General features: G+C 49.5%; 1 protein-coding gene across 1 annotated transcript; it reads left to right on the forward strand.

Annotated features, from left to right (window-relative positions):
- Window positions 1-234: 234 nt before the first annotated feature.
- Window positions 235-25,635, forward strand: LOC109924625 (pogo transposable element derived with ZNF domain; the record flags this gene model as incomplete). The annotated part of the gene is made up of 16 exons (XM_020524624.2): window positions 235-679; window positions 886-1,008; window positions 1,143-1,340; window positions 2,428-2,528; window positions 4,178-4,509; window positions 6,976-7,133; window positions 8,895-8,995; window positions 9,722-9,868; window positions 10,373-10,507; window positions 11,342-11,568; window positions 12,566-12,715; window positions 14,025-14,081; window positions 15,403-15,524; window positions 16,338-16,493; window positions 18,045-18,081; window positions 19,824-25,635. Coding segments are annotated over 16 exons (4,326 nt in total), but the record flags the coding sequence as incomplete, so codon positions are not given.
- Window positions 25,636-25,962: the final 327 nt, after the last annotated feature.

Below are 25,962 nucleotides of genomic sequence, written 5' to 3' on the forward strand. Positions count from 1 at the left end.
ATTGTATCTGCTTCCACCATCTCCCCTGGCAGCGCGCCCAGGCACCTACTGCTCTCTGTTTTTAAAAACAAAACCATGTCCCACATATCTCCTTTAAACACTGTCCCCATTCCCTGGTATTTGTCACTTGCATCCTGGGAATAAGATTCCAGCTACCCATCTAACAAAAATTAACTGGAATGTTAGTTTTCTGTGATGTTCTCTGTTGTATGTTAATGGTACGCTTTGGTGTGAAGTCGTAACATATGCTTGTTTCTTTATTTATCTCTCTCTCTCTTCCCCACCCCAACGTTTACCCCCCCCCCCCCCGCAGCTACACAGTTTGTCAAGTCTGCAGTGGGAGTGCCTCAGCTGTGGTCCCCGGTCACGTCCATCAGGCCCGCCACCAGCACCTTCCCGGGCTCGGTCACCACAGTGATTCCGGCCACGGTGACCATCCGGAGCACGGTGCCGCCTGTGGCCCAGAAGACGCCGGCGCAGACGAGCCCCACCCAGTCCCACCTGCAGCCCAAGTGCCTGACCCAGCCCATGGCTTCCCTGGCGCCGTCCCAGCCCCCACACTCTCACCTCCAGCCCCAGCCCCCGGCTCTGCCTCGGCCGCAAGCCCACTCCCACTCTCAGCCCAGCATGCTGCATCATCCGCACTCTCTTCAGCTTCCAAACCACGATCACAAACTCGGTAAGCAGGCCACGGAGGGGCAAGTAACCAAGTGGTGTGAGATTGGGTGGGGAAGTGCGGTCTTGGGGAATCCGGGATCGTATATGTCAGAGGAGTGAGGGTCAAGGAGTGGGAGTAGGGAGAGAGATTTAATCAAAGCATTGAAAATCGCGAGGTGGGGAAGACTTCGATCAAGTCAATGAGGGAGCAACTGTTTCTGCCGGCAGGAGGGTCAGTCACCGGAAGGGCACGGATCGAAGAGGATCGGCAAAAGAGCCAGAAGGGGGCAGGAGATGTGAATTTGCAGTCAGGATGGGCCGAATGGCCGCAGCCTCCTGCTAGCAGATTCGGTAGGAACTTTCAAACCGGGGTATTTGCAAAGCCATGGGGGGAAAAGAGCGGCGGTGTGGTGGTGAAGGGACAACTTTTAGCTGCTGCTGTGTAAAAGAAAAATAAACTTTCCTCTCCTCCTCAATTTCCCCAGTTAACTTCCTCCAGAACACTAACCTCATCCGGCTAAAGGCAACGGAGTCCGCTAGCCCTGAGATCAGGCCGAAGCCTGAGGAAGTAGTGAAGAGCAGCGTTCTCCCGCCAGTGCAGATCACCACCATCACTACCACTGCTGCTGCTGCCACCCAGCTCATACACAAGAACTCACTCAACCATACCACTCCCTTCAAACGTAAGCAAGCCCATCTCTCATCTTCTTAATTCCTTGCCATTTTCCAAGGCTTCTCGAGATATGTAGGGTGTGACAGTTGGAGATTTGGAGGGCACAGGCCAAGCAGATTCCTCCATCCTGCGTGCGAGTCTTGGTTGCCTCCATCCAGAGCACTGTTGGAAGTTTAGTTGCTATCTTGACATTTCCCCTTCTCGATATTGTGTGCGAAGCCCATTAATCATGCAAAATGCGCTTGCCTTTTCTTCAGGAAAGACAACCCGTTAAGTTGGCTTGATGTGCCAATTATTTTGCCTGTAGGAGCAAATTACTGCAGACACTGGAACCTGTACTGAACACAAAAAAAACGATGGAACTCACAGCGGATCAGGGAGGATTGGTGGAGAAGACAGCAAGCTAACGTTTCGAGTCTAGATGACTCGAGTCATCTAGACTTGAAAAGTCAGCTTGCTGTCTTTCCACAGATGCTGCCTGACCTGCTGTGAGTTCCAGCATTTATTTGTTTTCAATTATTTTGCCTCACTGGGGCAGTAAGTCAAGGCAATGCTGTGGGGAATTTCACCAGGGAATTCCCATTACAGTTGCCCGCTCTTGTCTCATTGTTAAGGAGGGTGTCATTTGTATATTATTTGTGTTAATCGTATCCAAGCAATTGATAGAGGTTTCACCCAAACACCTACAAATAAGCTCAAATTCAAAGTGTAATTCATGATTAAAAAGCATGGTGTGAATGCTAGAATGCCAGAAATTTGAAATAAGAACTGGAAATGCAAAATAGGTCAGGCAGGTTTAATAATTTCCTGACTTGTTCTCCTATACAGTGCGATTGTGGGTCTGTAACTCTTCCAGATTGTTTAAGGAAAGGTGGTTACATTCTTGATAAGTAAGGGGGATGTGAAAGGTTATCAGGAAAGTGTGAAGTAATCATTTCGGCTGTGATCTTGTGCATGGAGGGGCAGTCTCGAGGGGTTGAGTGGCCTACTCTTGCTCCTAATTTGTTTGTTTATAAGTGTAGTCTGTGACGTGTTGCTGTGTTCATTAACCTTTCACTTTTTCTTCCTACTTGACCCATTTCCACCTTCCTTGACAGTGCCTGAGAGCAATATGAACAATGGCGTTCCTATCCCAATGGATTGTCCGAAATGCAACATCCATTTCAACATCATGGAGTCCTTGAAGGTTCACATGGCAGTAAGTAGTCTCTTGTTCTGTCTCACTGCCAGTCAGAGAGAAGTGTTTGTGGTAATAAGCAGGTTGGTTTGTTGCCAGTCCCTGACTAGCTCCTCGAGAAGATGGTGGTGTGGTGTAGGGACAGGCGCAGTACTATGAGGGAGGTCCAGGATTTGACCCAGTGACACTGAACGGTTGATATATTTCCCAGTCCTGGGGTGGTATGTGGTTCAGAGGGGAGCGTGGAAACATAGAATATAGCAGCAGGAGTAGGCCATTCAGCCCTTCAAGTCTGCTGTCCATTCAATACGATCGTGTCCCGTCACCCTGTTCCCACTTTCTTTTCATACCCTTTGATCCTTTTAACGCTAAGAACTACGTCCAACTCCTTCTTGAAAATGTTCATTGTTTCTGTCCTGACCACTTACTGTGGCAGGGAATTCCACAGGCTCCCCACTGTCTGGCTGAAGACACTTCTCATCTCAATCCTAAATGGCCTACACCGTATCCTTAGACTGTGACCCCTGGTTCTGAACTCCCCAGACGTCGGGACTTGCCCTTCCTGCCTTTACACTATATAATCATGTTAGAATTTTGGAGGCCTCTGAGACTTGCACCCTTCCCCACCATACTCCGACCTGCTGCCTCTGCCACCATCACCACCACATTCTTGCAAACCTGAGTGAATATATTCCTGACCAGTCTAGTCTCTCATCATACAGTCATTGGCCTAGTGGTATTATGGCTGGATCGTTAATCCAGATTCCCAAGTAATGCTCTGGGACCCGGGTTCAGTTCCCGCCACGGCAGATGGAATTTGAATTCCCTATAAATCTGGAATTAACAGTCAGAATTAAGAGTCTGATGTTGACCATGAATCCACTGCTAATTGTTGGAAAAACCCATCTGGTTCACTAATGTCCGTTAGGGAAGCAAACTGCCACCCTTACCTGGTCTGGCCTACACGTGATTCCACACAGCAATGTGGTTGACTCTGAACTGCCCTCTGGGCAATTGCTGGCTTGGCCAGTGACACCCACATCCCAAGAATGAATTTTTAAAAAAAACAGTCCTGCCATGCCAGGAATCAGAAGATGAACCTTTGTTACACTCTGTCCATAGCCAGAACATCCTTTCTCAGATGAGACCAAAACTTTGCACACTGCATGGCTTCACCAAGGCCCTATACAACTGCATTAAGACATCCCTGCTCCAGTCTCTGAATCCTCTCCCTGTAAAGGCCACCGTACCATTTGCTGCTTTCTAGACCTGCAGTGCTTGCTTCCAGCTGTACATGTACACCCAGGTTGCGTTGCACCTTTCCCTTCCTCGCCACCTGCTGCTCCTGAATCCTTCGGGTAGCAATGCTGCCCTTAGAGGAGATAGCTGTTGCAGGTTTGAAAGGTGCTGCCATAGGAGCTGAGACTAGTTGACTGCAGCACATCTTGTAGATGGCACTGTCCAGAACTTCTGTTTCTCCTCTCTCCGGTGGGTTTTGTCAGCTCACTAATCTATCCTTATTCCTAGTAAGAGACTTGCGGACAACGGAAGGACTGACATCGGTTTGTTTGCAAGTTGTTGGGAGTAGCCTATGTGAAGGAAGGAGAGAGAGGAGAGAGGCAAGTCAAAATCACTGACTGTTACTTTGCTGTTTGTTTTCCTTCTTCCAGTACTGCTGCCCCCAGCTGCTGAATCCTCCGACACCCACCAAGGCCTCTCAGCAGCAACCCCACCCAGCACCCCCTGCACCGCCGCCACCACCACCTCCTCCTCCTCCCCCACCGCCGCCACCCCCTACCCCACCCACAGTACCACAACAGCAGCAGCAGCAGCAACCGTCTGCCAAGCTGGCTGAGCCCACGCAGGGCAAACTCATCATGCTGGTGGACGATTTCTACTATGGGCGGGATGAGGGCAGCACCTATCAGATGCTTCAGGAAATGAAGACCAACACGACCTTCAGGTGCCTCAGCTGTTTGAAACGACTGAAGAACAACATCAGGTACTCTCAGTCACTCCCAAAACGCTTCTCATCTTGTCTCTCCAGGTACCCACCACCCTCTGGGTGGGTGTCCTCTCTAACCCTTACATTAAAACTGTTCCCACCGGTCATTAACACCTGTACAAAATTTTTCTCCCTTTCGGGAGAGACTGGGACTCGTTAAAACAGCTCAGAATCTCCTAGCCTTTGGCATCAAGGGTGAAAGGGATTAGAGGACAGTGGAAAGCACTGACTTTCGGTGAGCCTCCTTAGGTTAGTGTAGTGAAGCTTTTGGGTTGGACCTGATGGGGAGATGAAAGTGGAACCCTTACCCTGAACTGGCAAGGCTGTCACCACCACCACCTCTAGTTTACACCTGTGATATCTTGACAGACGCTGCTAGCCCACACATTAATGTTGAAATGGCATTAACAGAGTCAGAGATATACAACACAATAACAGACCCTTTGATCCAACTTGTCCTTGCTGACTAGATATCCTATAAAAATCTAGTCCCGTTTGTCAGCATTTGGACCATTTTTCTCTTAAACCCTTCCTATTCATGTACCCATCCAGATGCCTTTTAAATGTTGGAATTGTACCAGCACCCTCCACTTCCTCTGGCAGCTAGTTCCGTACACGCAGCACCCTTTGCGTGAAAAAGTTGCCGATTAGGGCCCTTTTAGATCTTACCCCCTCACCTTAAACCTATGCCCCTCTAGTTTTACACCCGCCCACTCCGGAAAAAAGTCCTTGCCTATTTACTCTGTTCATGCCCCTCATGATTTTATAAACCTCTATAAGGTCACCCTTCAGCCTCTGATACTCCAGGGGAAAATAGCCCCAGCCTATTCAGCCTCTCCCTGTAGCTCAAACTCTCCAACTCTGGCAACATCCTCGTAAATCTTTTCTGAACCTTTTCAAGTTTCACAACATCCTCCCTAGAGGAGGGAGATCAGAATTGCATGCAATATTCCAAAAGTGGCCGAATCAATGTACTGTACAACTGCAACATGACCTCCCAACTCCTATACTCAATGCACTGACCAATAAAGGTAAGCATACCAAACGCCATCTATTCTATCTACCTGCATCTCCACTTAGAAGGAGCTATGAACCTGCACCCCAAGGTCCCTTTGTTCAGCAACACTCCACAGGCCCTTATCATTAAGTGTATAAGTCCTACCCTGATTTGCCTTTCCAAAATGCAGCACCTGACATTTATCTAAATTAAAGTCCATCTGCCAATCCTTGGCCCACTGGTCCACCTGATCTGGATTCCATTGTACTCTGAGGTAACCTTCGCTGTCCACTATGCCTCAAATTTTAGTGTAATCTGGAAACTTACTAACCATACCTCCTGTATTCACATCCAAATCATTTTATATAAATGAGAAAAAGCTGTGGACCTAGCACCGATCCTTGCGGCACATCACTGATCGCAGGTCTCCAATCCGAAAACCACCCCTCCACCACCACTCTCTGTCTTCTACCTTTGAGTCAGTTCTGTATCCAAATAGCTAGTTCTCTGTGTATTCCATATGACCTAACGTTTCTAACCAGTCTACCGTGAGGAACCTTGTTGAATGCCTTTCTGAAGTCCATATAGATCGCATCCACTGCTCTGCCCTCCTCAGTCCTCTTCAATACTTCTTCAAAAAAGCTCAGTCAAATTAGCAAGACATGATTTCCCACGCATAAAGCCATGTTGACTATCCTAATCAGCCCTTGCCTTTCCAATACATGTAAATCCTATACCTCAGGATTCCCTCCAAAAGCTTGCCCACCACCAGTGTCAGGCTCACCGGTCTATAGTTCCCTGGCTTTTCCAGCACCCCTCCAGTGGCTGTCGATGATACAGATATCTCAGCAAGGGGCTCAGCAATCACTTCGCTAGCTTCCTGCAGAGTACTAGGGTACACCTGATCAGGTCCTGGGAATTTATCCCCTTTTATGTGTTTTATTACCTCCCTGTATAATATGGTTATTTTTCAAGATGTCGCTATTTATTTCTCCACATTGTGTAACTTTTATATCTTTACAGTAAACACTGATGCAAAATACTCAATTAGTATCTTCCCCCATCTCCTCTGGTTCTACACATTCGCAGAGTTGCTGATCTTTTGAGGGGCCCTGTTCTCTTCATAGTTGCCCTTTTATCCTTAATGTATTTGTAGAATTCCTTTGGATTCTCCTTAGCCATATTTGCCAAAGCTATTTGATGTCCCCTTTTCGCTCTCCTGATTTCCCTTAAGTATATTCCTACTGTCCTTCTACTCTTGTAGGGATTCGCTCCAACTCAGCCATGTGTTCTAAAGCTACTAGGTTGTAGCAGGTGGCTGAGTCTGGGGTCTGGGGCAAGTACATTCCTCCTCCCTTCTCCCTCCCCCCCCAAAAACTCCACCTTTGTTCTTTTTGTTATGTTGCTGCAGTGATGATGTTTAACCAAAATTAATGCAATTAACTGGTCACCCTAAATGGTTGCAGGTTTATGAACCACATGAAGCACCATCTGGAACTGGAGCAACAGAATGAAGACACCATCGAGAACCACACGACCTGCCAGCACTGCTTCCGCCAGTACGCCACTCCGTTCCAGCTTCAGTGCCATATCGAGAATGTGCACAGTCCCTATGAGACTACCAGTAAGTGCCGCCTTATCAAAACCCCATTTTTCACCCTTTTACCTCCAGTGTTGCAGCTTTGCATCAGAGCGGCAGTGTTGGGTAGTGTCAGAGAGGAGCAGGGGAGCCATGTGAGACTAATGCGCATCAGCCCCTGGCTGAGTGGTGACCCCACCCCTCAAAAGGCAGAAGTTTTAAGTCCCTACTGCAGATGATTCCATTTCGTAGGATCAAGTTACTGCAGATGCTGGAATCTGTACTGACAATAAAAAATGCTGGAGTTCTTTTTTTTATTCGTTCGCGGGATGAGGCCATTGCTGGCTTAGCAGCATTTATTGCCCATCCCTAATTGCCCAGAGGGCAGTTAAGAGTCAACCACATTGCTGTGGGTCTAGAGTCACATGTGGGCCAGACCAGGTAAGGATGGCAGTTTCCTTCCCTGAAGGACATTAGTGAACCAGATAGGTTTTTCCAACAATCGACAATGGATTCATGGTCATCATTAGATTCTTAATTCCAGATATTTTTATTGAATTCAAATTCTGCCATCTGCCATGCGGGATTTGAATTCAGCTCCGCAGAACGTTATCTGGGTCTCTGGATTAACAGTTCAGCGATGATACCACTAGGCCATCACCTCCCCACCGCGGGTCAGGCAGCATCCATGGAGAGAGAGCAAGCTAACGTTTCCAATCTAGATGACTCTTCATCAAAGCCATCTAGAATCAAAACATTAGTTTGCTTTCTCTCCTTGGATGCAACCTGACCCACTGTGATCTCCAGTATTTTATGATTCCATTTAGCGTTGCAGAGGTCCGGTCCTGAGGGAATGCTGCACTATCGGAGGGTCAGCAGTGAGGGAATAGGCACTATCGGAGGGTCAGCAGTGAGGGAATGGGCACTATCGGAGGGTCAGTAGTGAGGGAATAGGTGCTGTTGGAGGGTCAGCAGTGAGGGAGCAATGCACTGATGGCGGGTCAGTGCCGAGGGAGTGGCAGTATCGGAGGGTCACCGGTGAGGGATTGCCACACTGTCCGAGGGGATGTTTTTCAGGGTTAAACTGTGTTTCCCAAGTGGCCCCCTCAGCTGGAAGTAAAAATTTCAAGAGCTGCACAGGAAGAAGACTGGGAGTATGGTAGTGGGTCTCTCCTGTGGTCTGGGCGAACTCTAATCCTATAGCCAACATTAATGAAAACCATATTGCCAAGTATAGGATCTCCATTCAAATGGGAGGGAGTTCCAGGATTTTGACCCAGTGACAGTGAAGGAATGATGATAAACTTCCAAGTTGGGATGGTGTGTGTGTGAAACTGTAGGGGATGATGTTCCCCAATATCTGCTGCGTTGGTCCTTTTGGCAATTAGAGATTGTGGGATTGGAAGGTTGTGGAGGGAACCTTGGTCCATCTCTGCAGTTCATCTTGTAGAGGGCAAGCAGTGCTAACACGGTTAGTGATTGTGGGCGTGAATGTTGAAGATGGTGGATGATGTGCCAGTCAAACAGAGTTGTTGGCGATGGTTATTCATGGCACAGAATTAGGCTGTATAGCCCATTGAGGCCATGCTGGCTCTGTGTAGAGCAGCAAAGTCAATCCCATTCTCCTGTTTTTATCCCATAACCTCAGTCAGTTTTTATTTCCCTCGAGTGTCCGTTCAACCTCTTTCTTGGGAATAGAGATTGCAGTTTTGGAATGTGCTGATAAAGGGCATATTTAATCAAGAGATGGTCTCGGGGTTGTAACAATCTTTCTCAAAGCTGTCACCTGTTTCTCTCCGATTGCAGCAAAGTGTAAGATCTGTGAGCTGGCCTTTGAAACGGAACAGCTTTTCCTGCAGCACATGAAGGACACCCACAAACCAGGAGAAATGCCGTACGTCTGTCAGGTAAAGTTCCATTCTCGTGATTGGGGTGCTAATCCAGTGCGTTTGTTAAAAACGTTTTTGTGAGGCATGGGTGTTAATGGCTGGGCTAGCATTTATTGCTCTTCCCTAGTTTCCCTTAGAAAGATGGTGGTGAGCTGCTTCCTTGAACCTGCTGAAGCCTGTGTGTGGTGTAGCAGCATCACAGTGCCGTTAGGAGAGTTTCTGGGATTTTCATCCAGCAGCACAGAAAGAAAGGCCAATATATTTCCAAGCCAGGATGGGGTGAGGGTGTGCGCGTGTGTGTCTGTCTGTCTGTCTGTATTCGTGCCGGCCTCTACCTGTTGATGGATTGTGATATCTTTAGCATAACTGCCTCGCTTTTGTTTGTCCGTTCCGTGCCTCTTGTTTAAAAAACCAAAGGAATGAAATTGGAATGCAGGATCTATTTGTGCATGGGTGGGAACGTACAAAAGCGTCTACTCTTGGGGAAATCGTAGGTGCTGGCTGATACCTTGCATTGTCAAGACTGTATGCAGAGGAACAGTCTTTAATCCATGGGAGTGTCAATGGCTGCTGGATGCTAACAGGATTCTGAGCCCAGGGAGGGGAGTTGAAGTTTGCACTGGATGAGGAGAGTGAAATTTCTGGGAGAAGAAAGGGTGTGTTGTGGGTAGGTTCGAGATTCCCTTGGACAGTTCAGGTACTGTGGGTCAACTGCTGAGACCCATTTGATTTTGTATCTGGCAGGTGTGCGAATATCGCTCGTCGGTGTACTTGGAAGTGGATAACCATTTCCGAATGATTCACGAGGACACTAAGAATCTGCTCTGCCCGTACTGTTTCAAAGTGCTGAAGAACAGTAGTGCCTACCAGCAACACTACATGAAGCACCAGGTGAGTGTCTCTCTGAAGGTGGGCGCACTCCATCAGAGACAGGTTGCGTCAGTACCTGGGCAGAATTGAATCTGATTCCCTCACCCTGGGTCAGTTATTGCACGCCACGCGCTGCTTCCAAGTTCCAGAATCTTCCTGGGGCGAGTCAGCCTTCTGGCCTTGCACTTGTTGTGACAGCGCTTTCAGAATGGTGCTCCTGTGAAGCTGTCTTCCAGGGGCAAGGATGCTGAGTCTGGCTTGCCCCAATGTCTGGAATGGCCCAAGACCGGCAGGCTTTTACCTGATAATTTTCTTTTGTCTTTTGGATGTAGTTGTCACTGGTCAGGTTGGCATTTATTGCCTGTCCCCAGTTGCCCATAGAGTTGGTGATGAGGCCATGTATCTGCTGTCCTTGTCCTCCTCCAGGGTAGATGATTGGATCATAATTTCCTGCCTCCTGTTGTTGCGTTGCTGGTCAGGTGTACTCTTTTCGGCATTCTCTTCATCGTTTTGTCTTTGTTTCAGAAGAAGAGTGTCTACCCCTGTAACAAGTGCAGACTCCAGTTCATCAGCGCCAAGGAGAAAATGGAACACAAAGTTGAACACCATAAGACATTTAAGAAACCGAAGCAGCTGGAAGGACTGCAGCCTGGTACCAAGGTTGAGGACAGATTTGTGATCTTCCTTCCATAGCCTGAACCCCCATCTCTCTCTCTCCCTCTTCTTTCTGTCTCTCTTTAGTGTGTGTGTTCTCTCTCTCCTTCTCGTGCTCTGTCTCTTGCATACTGTCTTTCTGTTCCTTCCCACCTCACTTTGCTGGATGCATTTTTGAAGCAAAGGTTTTCATGAGTGTCGACATGTACAGCATTTGAATTATAGGCCAGGGTCTAGTTGGGTCTAGGATTGTTCAGTCCATCTTATTCTGAATTATCCCTCCCTAATAGGCAGAGCAGCATAATCAGTGTGGCTGTGTCAACAGAACTGACATGAGCTTCCCTTGTTTTGGATGGAGAATCACCAGATAGTGTTCTCGTCTACTCCTCTCTTCCCATCTTCTCTCTTTCTCACTCGTACTCTCATACTGTCTGTCTCTCTCTCACACACTCATTCACACACATTCTCAGACCCTATCTCTCTCTCTCCACACTCTCTCATACTGTGTCTGTCTCACTGTCTCTGTTGCTCCCTTTTGACCACCGCCGCCCCCCGACCACCCGCTTTCATCCTCCTTAGAAAGAAAAGTGGAATATCCTCTCCAGAGCAGGAACTGAGCCGTGGTGCTTATAGCAGAGAAGGAGGCTTACTGTGCATGTGGTGACTCTTACCAAGAGCAGTGCCATTTGTGTCCTCTTGCCCCACCTTGCTCTTTCCATCCAAGGCCTGCAGAGCTTTCCATTTTAGCTATTGTGTTTGACAACTTTGGAGACACACCTGCGCATGCACAGGCAGTCAAGGAATGGACTGAGTTACCGATCTTTTTATTTTGAATCTCAGGTCACAATAAGAACCTCGATGGGACAGGCCCGTGCCGCTGGAGGGCCCGTGCAAGAGGTCCCCGCCAGAAAGGTGTACCCCCCGGTGATGCCTCCGAAGCCACAGGAGCCTCCAGCTTGCTCAACGGTTCACACAGTCCCTTCGGTCCCCAAGCCCGTGCCCAAGGCAGAGAAGAGGAAGGCGGTGGAGAGGATAAGCCCGTTGCTCATAGACATGCAGGACATAAGGTGGGTGCTGTGCGAACGAACACACACACAGTCACACACCCTGTCGCGATGGACATGCACGAGCCCCAAGGAGCATGGGTCTCTTAGGTTTTGTTCATCCTTTTTCTGGTTCTGGCTGCACCTCTGGAGGAAGTTGGCTCTCGACAGTGAGTGGCGGCTGCCTTCCACTGCAGCGCCCTTGCTTTTTCCCAAGGAATTATCTGCAGCATTTATTTGCATGTGGGCCTCCTGAAAATGGCATTCCTTTCCCTTCCAAACCCCGTCACTGGAGAAGGAAAGGCATGAGGTGAGCTGCTAGAAGTAGGAAATGTCTAATTTGGAGTTGTACGCAGTGGGTGATCTCTGACTCTCATCCTTAGAGGAAGGGAGTTTGAGACCCCACTCTAAGACTCAATCTCACTTATTCAAGCTGATTCTCCCAGTGGCGGGGTTGGTGGAGTGCCATGCTAGCGGATTTCCAAAACGTGCCAGCCTTCAGATGGCAAATTTAAACTGAAACTGCTCTGAAACCCCAACCCACCCACAAAAGTGCCCTTTATAGTGGACGTTGGAGTGACACACTTGTGGCTTGGAAGCACAGCCCCCATGCGGCGGGTGGGCAGGTGCTTTCACTCCATCGCCCACCGATCAGCATCAGCTCTGAGGTGGGTGTGGGGAGGGGTGGGCTAAAAGCACAGGCGATCGGATTAGGTCATTATTGCATTGCTCTTTGTGGGATCTCGCTGTGCAGAAATGTGGCATTTCCCCATGTGACAACAACGACTGACCTTTTGTGTTGGGTCGGCATGAGAAAAGGTACGTCATTGGCTGTGGATTGTTTCTGGACCACCCCAAAGCTGTGAAAGGTGTTGGAGGACTCCCCCCACACACACACAGACAGACACCAGCAAGTTGTATTTACCCTGTTGATTTTTTTCAAAATCCTTGGCGTTGTTTTTAAAGCGCTGCTGTCCTGCGGGGGGCTGAAATTCTGCTGTCTTCTCTTCAACCCTGACAGGAAGCTGTACGGTAACCAGGTCTGTCTGGAGTGCAACATAGACATCACTAACGTCAGCAACGTCAGCAACCACTTCCCCACTTACGTGCACTGCTCCCGCTGTCGGTACAGCACAAGCTGCAGCCGGGCTTATGCTGATCACATGATCAGGTAGGACACCTTCTCCCCCAACCTCCCCCCTCCACACCCACCTACTCACCCTCCCCACACACGCATGCACGCACCTATACGCACACAGTCTTCTCCGTGACCTGGACATACGAGTGCACAGATGATGCAAAACTCTTCCCAGGAAGGTGAGGCAAAGATCAGCTGGAAACGTGGGCATCTAGAAGAACACTAAAGCGTTGGAACAGATGAGATCCTGGAGGGGTGGGCACTGAGAGGATGCCTCTCTCCCACCACCCACACACCTTGTGGGGCAATGTAGAACCAGGGCAAGGGGACACGGTTTCATGATGAGGGGTCTCCTGTTCAACACGGAGCTGGGGACGAATTTCTTCTCTTGCAGGGTCGTGGGTCTGTGGAATTCCCTCTCCGAGAGCATTGGGAGCCAAGTCACTGAATACATTCTAAGGCCTGCGTTAGATTTTGGATTGACAAAGGGAAGTGGAGGTGGGGGAGCACCTGGGAGCGGACAAGAAAACACGGCTTGCAACGGATCACCTGTTATCTTGCAACACTGTGTTGCGGGGAGTTTTTAAAGGGGGAAGCTGGGTAAATTTTTGACTGAGTCAGGAGTAGAAGGGGTGGGGGAGGGTTTGGAAGATGGAGGGAGTGGTGATGCAGGAAGAGGCTTGTATGGAGCAGAAGTATCAGCACAGAGCAGAGAGGCTGAGCAGCCTGCTCCCATGCATATATGCATTGTTAGCTGTTTATACACAGCACCTGCCATGCCTCCACCCGTAATCCAACTGTACCACTGACACAGGAACCCACATTGTCGATGTTTACAGCTGAAGCTATGTAAACCTGCTCCCTGCTGATTAACTGTAGCTGCCCTCCCAGCTTCGTAATCTTTTAGAGTTTTTGAACTCCCACTGTTTTGATCTGGTGGTTCTATTTAGCACGATTGTCATCGTGACTGTAACAACATGCAGGCTGAATCTGGTCTGTTTTCTAATGCACCCTTCTCTCACTTAATTTTCCAACTCTCACCGTCAAAAATAAAACTTAAGCTAAGTTGCTTACATCTCTTGGGCATTTTGTTTACACAGACCCAGTTAAACTCACTGTTTCTGCGAGCAATGAAATGCATCAAACCTTTGTTTTGACTAAGTATTTTGATTGCTGCCTTCACAAGTTTCGTGTCATCTGCAAGGTGCGAAATTAAAACACTGATGTATTCGAGTGCCAGGTCGGTTCGTGTGTGTTAAATACCTTCCCAGCGTTTTTGTCAGTGGTGCGTTTTAATACTCCTGAGCAATGTTCATTAGTCCAGCTCTTCTTTATTCTGCAGTTACCACACTCAACGCGGGAAACCAAAATACTTGATGTTTGGAAAAGTGAAGAAAAGGTAATTAGTTTCAACTTCAGCTCCTTGAGAGTCGAGGCCCACTTTTTTTTTTTCTTTCTTGTTTTTGTCCTCTTCCCGAACTGTGTCACGTTATAAAAACCAGAGGACTGCCTTGGGCCCTAGACAATGCCTGAGGAAGTGGTAGCTGCAAATGCGCAGGATGTACCCATGATGCCGTACATATGGGGCAACCTACTCTTTCTGGGCTTATACGCTTTCTGGTGTCTTGGTATGTTTTGCAGCTGGGATAAAGAGGTCTGGACTGCTAAAATACACCCCTCCCAATCCCAAACACACACACACACAAACCCTAACCCACGAAGTCCACCCCGTCCCACCCTGCCCTGGGGTTTGGCAAAACATCCTCTTCCTGGACCCCTGCTGCTATGTCTTGTGATGTACATGCTCTGTCTAACATGCGAAGTAACAAAACGTAGTCAAGGAATCAGACCAACCATGAGCGTGTAGATGATTTCTTTTAACCAGTTCAGATGTCTTATGAAGCAGGTGGGACTTGAACTGGGGCTTTGTGGTTCAGAGTCAGCGCCCTTGTGAGAAAAATGCATATTCATCTGACCACCTCTGAACCCTTACCCCGCTAAGCACCAGTCCCAGTCCTGACCAGCCTCTTGCTGTCCCAGTGTGCTTAACAGTAGCTTAGGTGAAGTTGCGGTGGGTGCTAAATTGGGGGACCCTTATTCTCGGCTGCTGTGCTGGTCAGCCTGCAATACTGGGCTGCTGCTGCTCTTGCTCTGCACTCTTAGTCCTCGATGGAAAGGTGTACCCCATGCTCTTGTTGGTGGACTCGTACAGCCTACTCACTTGTATAACACATGGCCGTGTCAGTGACACAGTAGGGGACAGTTGATAAGAAAGACTTAGATTCCTATAGTGCTTTTCATATCCTGGGGGCATCCAAAAGCTCTGTACAGCCAATCAATTATTTTTGAAGTGCCATAAAATAGGAAACATGGGAGCTGACTTGCATGCAAATGGCTCCAAGAAACAGCAATGTGATAATGACCCAGTTCAGTTTCTTCTTTCAGTGCTGGTGGTTCAGGGAGAAATACTGGCACTGGGCAGAACCTACCCCACCCCACCCCACCCCACCCAGATTCTGGAGTGGGGTCCTCAAGCCGAGCCCATGACCTTCAAACTCTGAGACAGGGTGGCTGGCCTCTCGGGCCTGGATGGCAGCTCGTACTTAACGATTGCCATTCAGTTTTGCTCTTTGTGGGATGGTGTGAATTGGGTGGGGGCAGGGTGTGGTGTTGTTTGACCAAGTCCCTCACCAACAGGAGTAATGTCTGCTTCTTGACAGCGCGATTCTACTTGTCTGCACGTCCTGTACGTTTGCCGTCGAGACAGGAGACGGAGACGAGATGGCCCAGCACCTGGATCAGAACCCGGGCCACGGACCCTGTTGCTTTGTGACGTTTTCAGGTGAGCAGCGGCAGGTGGTGATTGGCATTGGAGGTTGGCAAAATGAGTGCTGAAACTGGGAAGCTAGAGGGGACAGCTGGAGCCGGGGTAGCGGGTGGTTGCTGAGGAGGGGGTTAGAGGCAGGAATGTCAGGCGTTGGAGGCAGTGCTGTTTGGTGGAGGAGGCAGGGGAGTCTTGGGAGTCAGAGGAGGAGAGGGGAGTGTTGGTGGGTGTCAGGAGCTGAAGAGGGTTGGCGGATACAGGAGCTGTAGACTCCCCAGAGGGTGGAAGCAGGCTATTCGACTGTCGAGTCCACACTGACCCCCCCCCATCACCGAAGACTATCCCATCCAGACCCACCCCGCCTACCCTATCCCTGTAACCCTACATTTCCCATGGGTAATCCACCCAACCTGCACATCCCCGGACGCTGTGGGCAATTTAGCATGGCCGATCTCCCAATCCACCTAACCTACATGTCCTTGGACCGTGGAAGGAAACCGGAGCACCCAGAGAAAATCCACACAGACAGAGGGAGAATTTGCAAACTCCACACAGACACTGAACCTGGGCCCCTGGCCACTGCGAGGCAGCAGTGCTAACTGCTGAGCCTCCGTTCCGCCCATGGAGGGAGAGGGGCTTGGCAGCGTCAAGAAGGTGAAGAGGCATGTGAGAGGGTGATGGGGATTGGCTGGGGCGGGAGAATGTTGGTGAGTGCCGGAGGAGGACTCCTCGATGTATAACAGTTGCATTGTCCTGGGTTTTGACAATTACAGAATCCCTCTGTTTATTTTTGTTGCATTTTCATGTGTCTCCTTCATCTTTGTTTGACAGTGGGGGATCGCAAGGGGAAAGCAGCCAAAGTGATGGAGGAACCACCGCCAGTCTTGCAGTCAAAGCTCACAGCCTCTGATTCCGAAATGGAAGAGGTGGGGAATGGCAGTGCACAGAACCCTAAGGCTGATGAAGAACGGAAAGATGAAAGTCTGGGTAAGGAAGGGTTAAAAAGATTTCGTTGCACAAGTGAGTCCGTCAACCAGCTGCTTTCCTTCCCGTCCGTCATAAATGCTGTTCACACCAGTGTTTGCGTTTGCCCATAATCTTCCATCTAAGCACCTGGAGCCTTTAGTTTATGAGCCCAGCCGTCACTGGGACTGGCCAAAGGCACATTGTAGATTGAAGGTGAGGCAGAGGCAAGGTTTACCTGTCATTGTCTCCTTATAAAGGAGGGGCAATGGAACGCATGGGGCATTACACACAACAAAGAGACTGAGGCCCAAGATCCTGACTCCCAAGCCAGACATCTACCTTGACAAGAGGGCAAGATGGGAAACTCTAGCAGACAGGACAAACCAACGTGCATTTTAGCTCTGTGATGAGGGAGCCGTCGTGGTCCTGGTGGGAAGTGAATTTGGATGCCGCAACTGAGGGTGCTTGTACTGTCAACACCACCCCCCACAAAAAAACGATCCTCATGGTTCTTGTGTGGAAATACCAGCTGTTAGAGCATTGAGCTTTTCTTTCAGCAGCTGTCACATCCATCTATCCATTTGGGCGACTTCTGAGATCTCTGCTTGTGTCGCCTAAGCACTGGCTGCTAAAGAGGAGAGGTGGGCTGCATAGTGGGGCTTTCGGGTTTGCTTGTAGGGCAGTAAGTGTTGACGGGGCTTGCGGACAGGAAGGAACCAACTAGGGGTCTGCCAGTGGCCTGTGTCATTCAAGCAGGAAGGAAGGGGAGATAGATGATGGAAGCTGCAACACGCAGCCATGTCTGTGAAGAACTTGGAAATGCTGACCCTGCCTACACGTGTTTATAGTCTTCAGAACAAAATAGGGCCTATCGTCCTGGTAACAGAATAATGCATGAAGATTTTGAGAGTTAAAATACATCAGACGTGCCTCAGTGATATTGTTCTGATGTCACTTGCATGTATATTTGACGTACTGTGATTCAGAGGAGGTATATTTGGAATGTGAAAATCAAAGGCAGGATTAGCATCCTGAGTTGTCAATGGAACCCCACTTGGATTGCTTAAATGCATTTCAGAATGGGGAATGCAATCTGTCATTAAGACTAAATATTTAGTCAGGAAAGGAGTCAAGGGTTACGGAGAACAGGCAGGAAAGTGGAATTGAGGATCATCAGATCAGCCGCAATCTCATTGAATAGTGGAGTGGATCTGATGGGCCAAATGGCCTACATTCACTACGTCTTGTGACATACGCATTCTCTAACGTGCAATGTAATAAAACATGTTGTCAAGGAATCAGGCTAGCCATAACCACGTAGATGTTAATTAACCAGTTCAGATGTATTATGGCACCACTTTGAAGTGGGTGAGATTTGAACTTGGGCTTTGTGGTTCAGAGGTGGGGACACCACCACTGTGCCACAAGAACCTTCACCGTAACCATGTAAGCTACTTATTATAGATATACTTCAGGTGCTTGTCATTTCTCTGATCTCTGAACAGATCGGAAATATGTTTTGGGTTTTGCATGACCTTATCTGATTTCTGAACACATCTCTCACCTCTGTAGATCCGCCCATCAGCGAGGTCAGGAGTCCAATTGCCAAGTAAGTACATGTTGCATTGAGTTCACTGGGCTTCCATTGGCTGGGTGGAGGGGTTGATGTGACCTGTGAGGAGCTGTGTGGGGGTCACTGCGATTGGTCTTGCAATAAAAAGTTAGTGCAAAAGTGATTACATCAACCCCACTGTACTTCCTTCCCATCTATAATTTGTAGTTCAGCCCAGTGCTGTCCGGGGAATGTTTGAGGGGGACAGTGTCAAGGGTGCTTTGCTTTGAGTTTAAAAAGTAGAGAGTTTTACTTTCAGTTTAAGAGTAGAGACAGTTACCCTATATCTAACACCATGCAGTCACTGTCCTGTGAGTGTTTTGATGTGGGCGGTGCAGAGGGAGCTTTACTTTCAGTTTTAAAGAAGTAGAGAGAGGTTGACCTTCAGTTTAAAAGAATAGAGAGAGTTTTACTTTGTTCCTGTCAAACACTCCCAGGACAGCATGTAGTTAGGTACAGAATAAAACTTCCTCTACTTTGTTCCCCATCAAACAACTCAGGGCAGGACAGCAGGGGTTAGATGCAATGTCAAGGGAGCTTTACTTTTGGTTTAAAAGAGTAGAGATGGCAATACCATGTATCTACTCCCTATCCTGGGAGCAGAAGATGGGGAGCATGTAAAGGGTACATTTCTCCATATCTAACACCGTGCTGTACCTGTACTGGGAGTGTTGAATAGTGACAGTACAGAGGAGGCTTTACCTGCAGTTTATTCGAGTAGAGGGTGCTTTACACTGTATGTAATTCCCACGCTGTACCTGTCCTGGAGTGTTTGAAGGGGACAGTGTTGAGGAAGGTTTACTTTCCGTTTGAAAGAGTCATGGGAGCTTTACCCTGTATCTAATCTTATTCTGTCGGTTTCCTTGGGAGTATTTAATGGGGTCTGTGTAGTTTTTGACTTCCTGTTCAAAAGGAATCTTTGTGTTCACCTTTAGAAAGTAGCAAAAGCTTCACTGTGTATCCAATCCCTGGTGTACCATCATTGTCAGTGTATCTTTGTGCGGGTTTCCTTCTTTAGAAAGTTGAGGACTAAGGGCAAGGATAAATTTCTCGTTTAGTGTTTACGTTATTGAATGGGACATAGAGCAGTAAAACACAGGAAAAGACCCTTCTGCCCACCGTGTCTGCACTGACCACAATGCCATTCTAAACTCGTCCCATCTGCCTGAATGTGGTCCATATCCCTCTATCCCCTGCCTGTTCATGTACCTGTTTAAATGTCTACGTGCAGCATGTTCTAGCACCTATAAAAAAAAACTTGCCCCTCACATCTCATGTTATGTTTCCCCCTCTCACCTTAAACCTAAGTACCCTAGTATTTGACATTTCCACCCTGGGAAAAATCTCCGACTATCCACTTTATCCATGCCTTTCTGGATTTTTTTATGCTTCTATCAGGTCGCCCCTCAGCGTCCAAGGATTTCACTTAATGCAGTTCTCCTGTCTTATCGTCATAATCCTATATATTGTTCCTTTTCAAATAACAGCCTAATTCCATTTTGAATGCCTCAATTGAACTTGCCTCTACCACTCTCTCAAGCACTATACTGTAGATCTTCCTGGGTGAGAAGGGGATGGCAGGTAAGATGGGTGACTGTGTGCCCAGGGGCAGACGGAGCATTAGTCAGAGAATCTGTTTGAAATTTCACTGAACCGTTGATGAGTATCCTGGATTCTCTGTTCCTTCCTCCAGTCCAGAATTAGTTAATCCATTTTGTTTGTTTATCTGCCCCTCTTAGGTCTCAGCAAGTCAAGACTGTGCGGCTGAGCACTGTCTGTTCCAGCAACTACATCAACGCAAAGATCAGTACCTGGCCAGCCCTCGCCAGCTCACCAACCCCTCCTGCAGCTGCCAATGATGGCAATGAATTAGGAGCAGGAGAAGGCCATTCAGCTCCTCCAGAGCCTGGGAGTCCAATCTGTGTGGAGGAAGACAGGAGCAGTTCAACTCCCATTTACATTGCGGAGGACAAGAACCTCTCAAGCCCAGAACATCCTGCAGAGGAGGAAAACCGCTCAAGTCCCGTCTGCGTTGCGGAGGACACGAGTGATTCAAGCCCAGTGCTCGTGGAAGAAGACAAGAATGTTTTGACTCCTGTGTGCGAAGAAGAGAACCAGAATGGTTCGAGTCCACCGTGTGTGGCGAACGAGGATGAGGCTGCCTCGAATCTGGAGTCTGTTGAAGAGGAGGGCGAGTTGTCCAAGGCAGATGATGACGGTGAGAGCCAGCATCAAGAGTTGCCCCCGAGGAGGAAGTCCTTGTCCGAGCACGAGTTTAAGGTGGTGCTGCACGCATTGTGCTGTGGCATGCGGGCTGCCACAGAACGATACAGCGAGACGCGGAGCCAGGTGGAGCAGTGGCTGAATGAGTGCGCACAGCAGCTTGATTTACTGAGTGTCCACAGCGAGTCTGGGGCCTCGACCCTCCTGTCCTCTGAGGCCGAGGAGCGGCTGGTCGAGTGGGTGCTGGTGCAGAGGGAGAGGCAGCTCCCCCTCACCGAGGAGACCTTCCTGCTGAGACTTTCGGAACTGCTGGGGTCCCAGGACCAGGTCGGTGATTCCGACTCTTTCCGCTGCCTCTGGGGGGTGGGCTTCCTCCTGAGGCACAACCTCATCGCCTACGCCAAGATTACGGTGGCCCGTGAACTGCCGAGGGAGATGGAGGACAATGCCCGTAGCTTCCTGGAGTTTGCCCAGCGCCAAATTGCCGGCCGTGACTTCCCCCGCCGAATGATTGGCAACATGGACGAGATCCCGATCTTTCTGGAGCCTGAGGTCCTAAGCCGGCCTGAGGGCACCCCGGGGGGCCTGAGGGTGACCGGCACCGGGCAGCCGCAGTTTGTGGTTGTCTTTACCATCCTGGCAGATGGTGGCCTGCTGCCCACTATGGTGTTCTCCCGAGGAGGACTGCCGCCGTGGCTGACGGTACCCACTGGTGTCCTCCTGGAGGTGAAGGAGACAGGCCACGGAGAGTCCGAGGTGTTGGAGCTATGGCTGAACCGGGTGTGGAGGCAACACGCGGCCCAGGCCCGGCGCGGCCGGAGCGCCCTGGTGCTGGACGCCGATCGGCAGCACCTCTCCGACGGCTTCATTGACCGCCTGAGCCGCTGCTGCTCCCTGCCCCTCATCATCCCCGGTGGCTGCACCTCCAGGCTCCAGCCCCTCGACATGTGTGTCAGCCAGGCTTTCCGGAACTTCCTGCAGAAACGCTGGGCTGAGTACGCCCGCGAGGCGCGCTGCTACCGCGATGTCTACGGCGATGTGCTACAGTCCCTGCTCAACTGGGTGGCGGAGGTGGCCGATTTCATTGCTGCCAATGGGGACCTGGTGCGGCAGTCCTTTGTGGCTTCCAGCCTGCTGCCGGGCACCACCTCGGCTCAGCACAGGGTGGCGGTGCAGGAGGAGCTGGTCAGCTTCCTGCAGGAGCAGCTGGAGCTGGGTACTAGGCCGGACGAGAACGGCGGAGGAGACCGCAGTCCCAGTGGCCTCCCCTTAGACCCCAGGCTGCTGACCAGGCTGTTTGAGGCAGAGAGTGATACCGATTCCTTCCCCGGCTTCCCCGAGAACGATTTGTAAATAACCCTGACCAGGCGCTCTTCCTCCTGGGAAAGGTTGGTGGGGTGGGAGGGGGGAGGGGGAGGGCGGGAGTTTAGATTGAACCAGGCGCAGAGGGAATGGGAGGAGATAGGGTGGGGGAAAGAAAGGGCATGTGCAGATGTGAGAGAGAGGTGGGGGACTGAGGCCAAGTTTTAGAGGCAGCCGGTGGGACTCTCCTCGAGCAAGAATGATGCTACCACCAGCCTGACCTGCGAGCTTCCCCACTCTTCCCTCTGATTGAAGCATCAGCTGCTGCCTCTGGGGCATCTCCCTCACAGACCGACCCCTACCATCACAGTGCTGTCAGAAGCGCCTGATCATGAGCACCGGAATTAAACTGTCATTTTCGTATCTGCCCATGGTTGGCCCTTTCTGTGCGAGATCCCAGTCTCTGCTCTTGTGGGGTGAGTCTCTAACTTTTAAACACAATTTTCCCCCTCTCTTGTCCTACACACACGCACACACACACACCCAGCAGAACTGGGGGCGTCAAGACCTTCTGGGTTACCCGTTCTGACCCCCCTTTCTTTTCCATTTTGGGATCATGTGGAAGGGTGTCCCTCGAGTCGGTCTGATCCTCGGGCCAGTCCCGATCGCTGGTAGATGGACTCTTGGCCCGAGCCGCTCCTTGTGCCCTCCCACCCAGCCACCTCAGGGCACAGGGGCCTGCAGGTGAGCTAAGACTGTTTTGGGGGGTGGAGGGGTGGGCTCGAGACACAGTTTTAACCTACCTCAACAATGGAGCAGGACTCCCATGGGACCACTTCCAGTAGCGCCTTGATGGTTGGTAGCTCGAGGTGTGAGGAACTCTAACGATGTCTCCCTGTCCCACCATCAACCCCAAGCCTCACTACTCGGCCTTCCATTGCAGACCATTGTTCACTTTTGCAGGTTGCAGGAGAGGGATGAATCAACCCACCTGGCAGGTCAGCTCCGCTGAGTAGAGCCCTGGCCCCAGACATGTGTATGTGTATGTATAAACACACAGTTGAACAGCTGGGATTTGAAAGCTACCATATCCTCTCCACCCTTTCCAAATGGAGATGCTGAAATCAGCTAACTCCACAGCACCTTGGCTCTTCTGGGATCTTCTGTGTGCTGTGCCCCCCATGTACTCTTGAATAAGCTTATGATGGCAATGGTGCAGTCTTGACTGCTTTCCTGAAAACACTACACTGCCCCAAAAGTAAATCGGTTAAAGACTGCGACACAGGAGGGGGGTGAGTGGGCAAAATGCCAACAGGAAACAAGGAGCCAAATCCAGAATCCTCTGAAATGGTTGAGTTTGTTCTGGGTCCCTTGGGGCGTGGATTTCTGTCTTTGGCCCATAGCTGGGGGGGTTGAGTAATGTCCTTCCTTGAGGTAGCCAATTGCAAACTTGCCACCACCACATCCTCAAAAGAAAAACCCAGTGGTGTGATGTTTACCACAATTGAACAGTAAGGGAGTTTAGCTTTACTTCTTGTTTTTAACGGGGTGAGTGTAATCCACAGGGGTTTGGGGTGGCGGGATGGGGGGGATGTTTTAGAAGTTTGTTGAAACTTTAGCTATGGGGGAAGGGGGTTGGTATCGTCAACTGGGTCGGGTTCTTTTTTTTTGGCAGAGGGTGCTGGCAGTGTCAGCACGTTGCTTTGAAAGTCTCTTGGCCTCAGGGTGGTGCCATGTCGGTTTCGGGATGTGTCGGGGTGGGGGAGACATGTGTCAGGTAAAACGGTCCTTAGGTGGCACTTTGGTGGGAGGGGCATTGGTCGATTCTGCCACAGCTCTGTCCTTGGGGTGAAGGCAGTGGGGAAGTTAAGAGAACCTTCCTGGTGACCTGGGAGGGAGAGTGGGTTAGAGGAATGGCCCTGTGTGTGTGAACTGGGGCCTGTAGCCTGTGTGTGTGTTGGTGTTGACTTCTGCACAGGCACTAGATTTTAGGGAGCAGCCTGAAACTCAGCAATACGGAACTTTCCTAAAGCAGATATTCTAAATGAGTGTATAATGAATGTTTAATCTCTGCTCAGTTATTTTGCCACAGTTGTAAATAATTGATGTATATAAGGATCGGTGTTTTTTTTCCTCTCGCTCTCTGTCTTCCTTGGTATTTTTGTTTTTATACAGTTGGCTAAGTCACCAGGTCACTCGAATATCCTGATGATATGGGACCCAGTTGGCCACCTTCCCCATTGTGGGTACCTAGGGATGCCATATGGCCAGCTGGTTTAGGGAGCTTTCAGATTGCAGGTTCAGTGTGAGGAGTGGTAGGGTTAGTGTCCAGGACAGGGCTTCTCCTTTTTCCTTCCTCTCACTTTGTTTCCGTCTCACTCTTTCTTGCTCCCCCTTTCTTCTTTCTCTCTCTTTTGCTTGCTCTCCCTTGGTTCTGTGCCTGTCTCTCTCTCTCTTTCATTCTATGTCCCTCTCTTGCTGGCACCCCTTTTTTCTGTGTCTTTTTTTTTCTCTGATGCTGTCTTTCTTCTGTGCACGTAGCTTCACTTCCCCCTGACTGTCACCGTCTGGTAAGGGCTGCAAGGCTGATGAAGATCCCACAGTCTCTCCTCCACCACCACCACCCCCCACCCCCACCCCCCCATCTTGTTACAGGTTTCCAGCATCTGCAGTATCTGCTCTTATTGCAGGAGGAGGCCATTCTGCCCTCCTGTCTGTGCCAGCCCTTTTTGAAAGAAGCTTTCACACAGACCGCGCCTCTCTGTTCCCTAACCTGGCAATTTTTTACCCCCATCGAATATTTACCCTGATTTCGGACGTGGCAGACACCCAAGTCATAGGGGGTCCTCTGCATTTTAATAAAGAAAATTCCCCACCCGCCCCTTCCCCTTGCCTTGTGGCAACTCCGCTCGAGTTGTCCTTGCCCATTTATTGTCTGGTGACCTCTCCACTGGACGCCATACCCATCAAGAGTGCCTGCTTATGTGGTGGGTCTTCAAGGCTACAACAACACACTCCTCCTCTCTCTCACCCCCCCAAAAAAAAATTGCTGTCCGGTCCAACACCACTCCCCTGACTCATGGTACATAGCTTCCCTCCATCATCAAAAAACTGGAATCCGCTCGCAGGGTGCAGCTGGGAAAGCTGATCCACCTTTGCGTTTTTTTCTACCTTAAGAACAAATTGTATGTGTGCAGGTGATGACTGATTTAGGTAAAACTACTTGTGCTCCATGGTGTGACCCCTTTTAGAAGTTAGCCACCCCATTTCAGTGTGCCCTCATCATCCCTTTCACATGAAACACCTCCTATCCCCCTGCGTTGGTTAGTTCTGGGTGAATTTGTGGACAGGGTGAGGGATGTGGTAGCTGTTTTACCCTAGCGCAGTTGTAGGTTGATGGCTGTGAATGGAAGTGAATTTTTAGTTGTCACGCGGGCCACCCCCAGCTTTTCATTTTATGGTGTCATTTACTGTGAGGGTTGGGTGCAACTAAATGCAAGGTGCTAGCCTGGGGAATTATCTGAGACTCTTCTTCACCCTGGGGTCTGAGCGTGTAGTGTAGGAGGAGGGGCGCAGAAGTGGGAGCAAGAGCTGTGCGAGACGTAGGCCGGCCTGGTGCTGTCTAAGGGGAGATTTTCTTTTTTTCTCTCTCTCTCCCTCTCTGTCTCGGCATCGGCCCCGGCACGATGGCTGGAAAGAGGAAAACAAACAAAAACATTTTTTTAAAAAAAAAACCCTTCTTTTTCGTCATGACAGGGGTAAGTAAAACCTTAGTTTTTTTTCTAAAAATAAAATATAGTCACGGTTCGCCGAGCGGTGGCCATTGGGGTTTCTTTTCTCCCTCTCTTAGAGAGTTAAGCTGATGTACGATAATTTGCATGGATTACTGTAACTTTTGAACTTTTTGTGTCACTGAGCTTTGTTTACGTTTTGACCCCTTCACCCCAGTTGCTTTGTAAGTAATGGACAATGTACCTGTAATTGAGAAAGGACGAGGAAATAAAAGTCTTTTTTTTTAAAAAAAAACACACATTTCTATAAACTATAAGCTGGTTGCTTGTGATGGTTTATTTTGCTGTTAGGAAACGGTCTTTGCTTTCCACGGGGTCCTTCAAAAGTCGGGGGGGGGTGCATAATTTTAAAGCAAGCGGCAGGAGATTTTCAGGAGAAACATTTTCACCCAAAGATGGTAGGAATCTGGAATGCACTGTCTGGCAGGATCATTGAGACAGGAAACTGTGCAATCTTATTTAAAAAAAAAATACTTGGATGATTCCTTATACATGAGGCCACACCTGGAGTACTCTGTAAAGTTTTGGACTCCTTATTTGAGAAAGGATGTACTGGCACTGG

This window comes from Rhincodon typus, chromosome 46, assembly GCF_021869965.1.
Source record: "Rhincodon typus isolate 14 chromosome 46, sRhiTyp1.1, whole genome shotgun sequence".
In the NCBI taxonomy this organism is placed as follows: Eukaryota; Metazoa; Chordata; class Chondrichthyes; order Orectolobiformes; family Rhincodontidae; genus Rhincodon; species Rhincodon typus.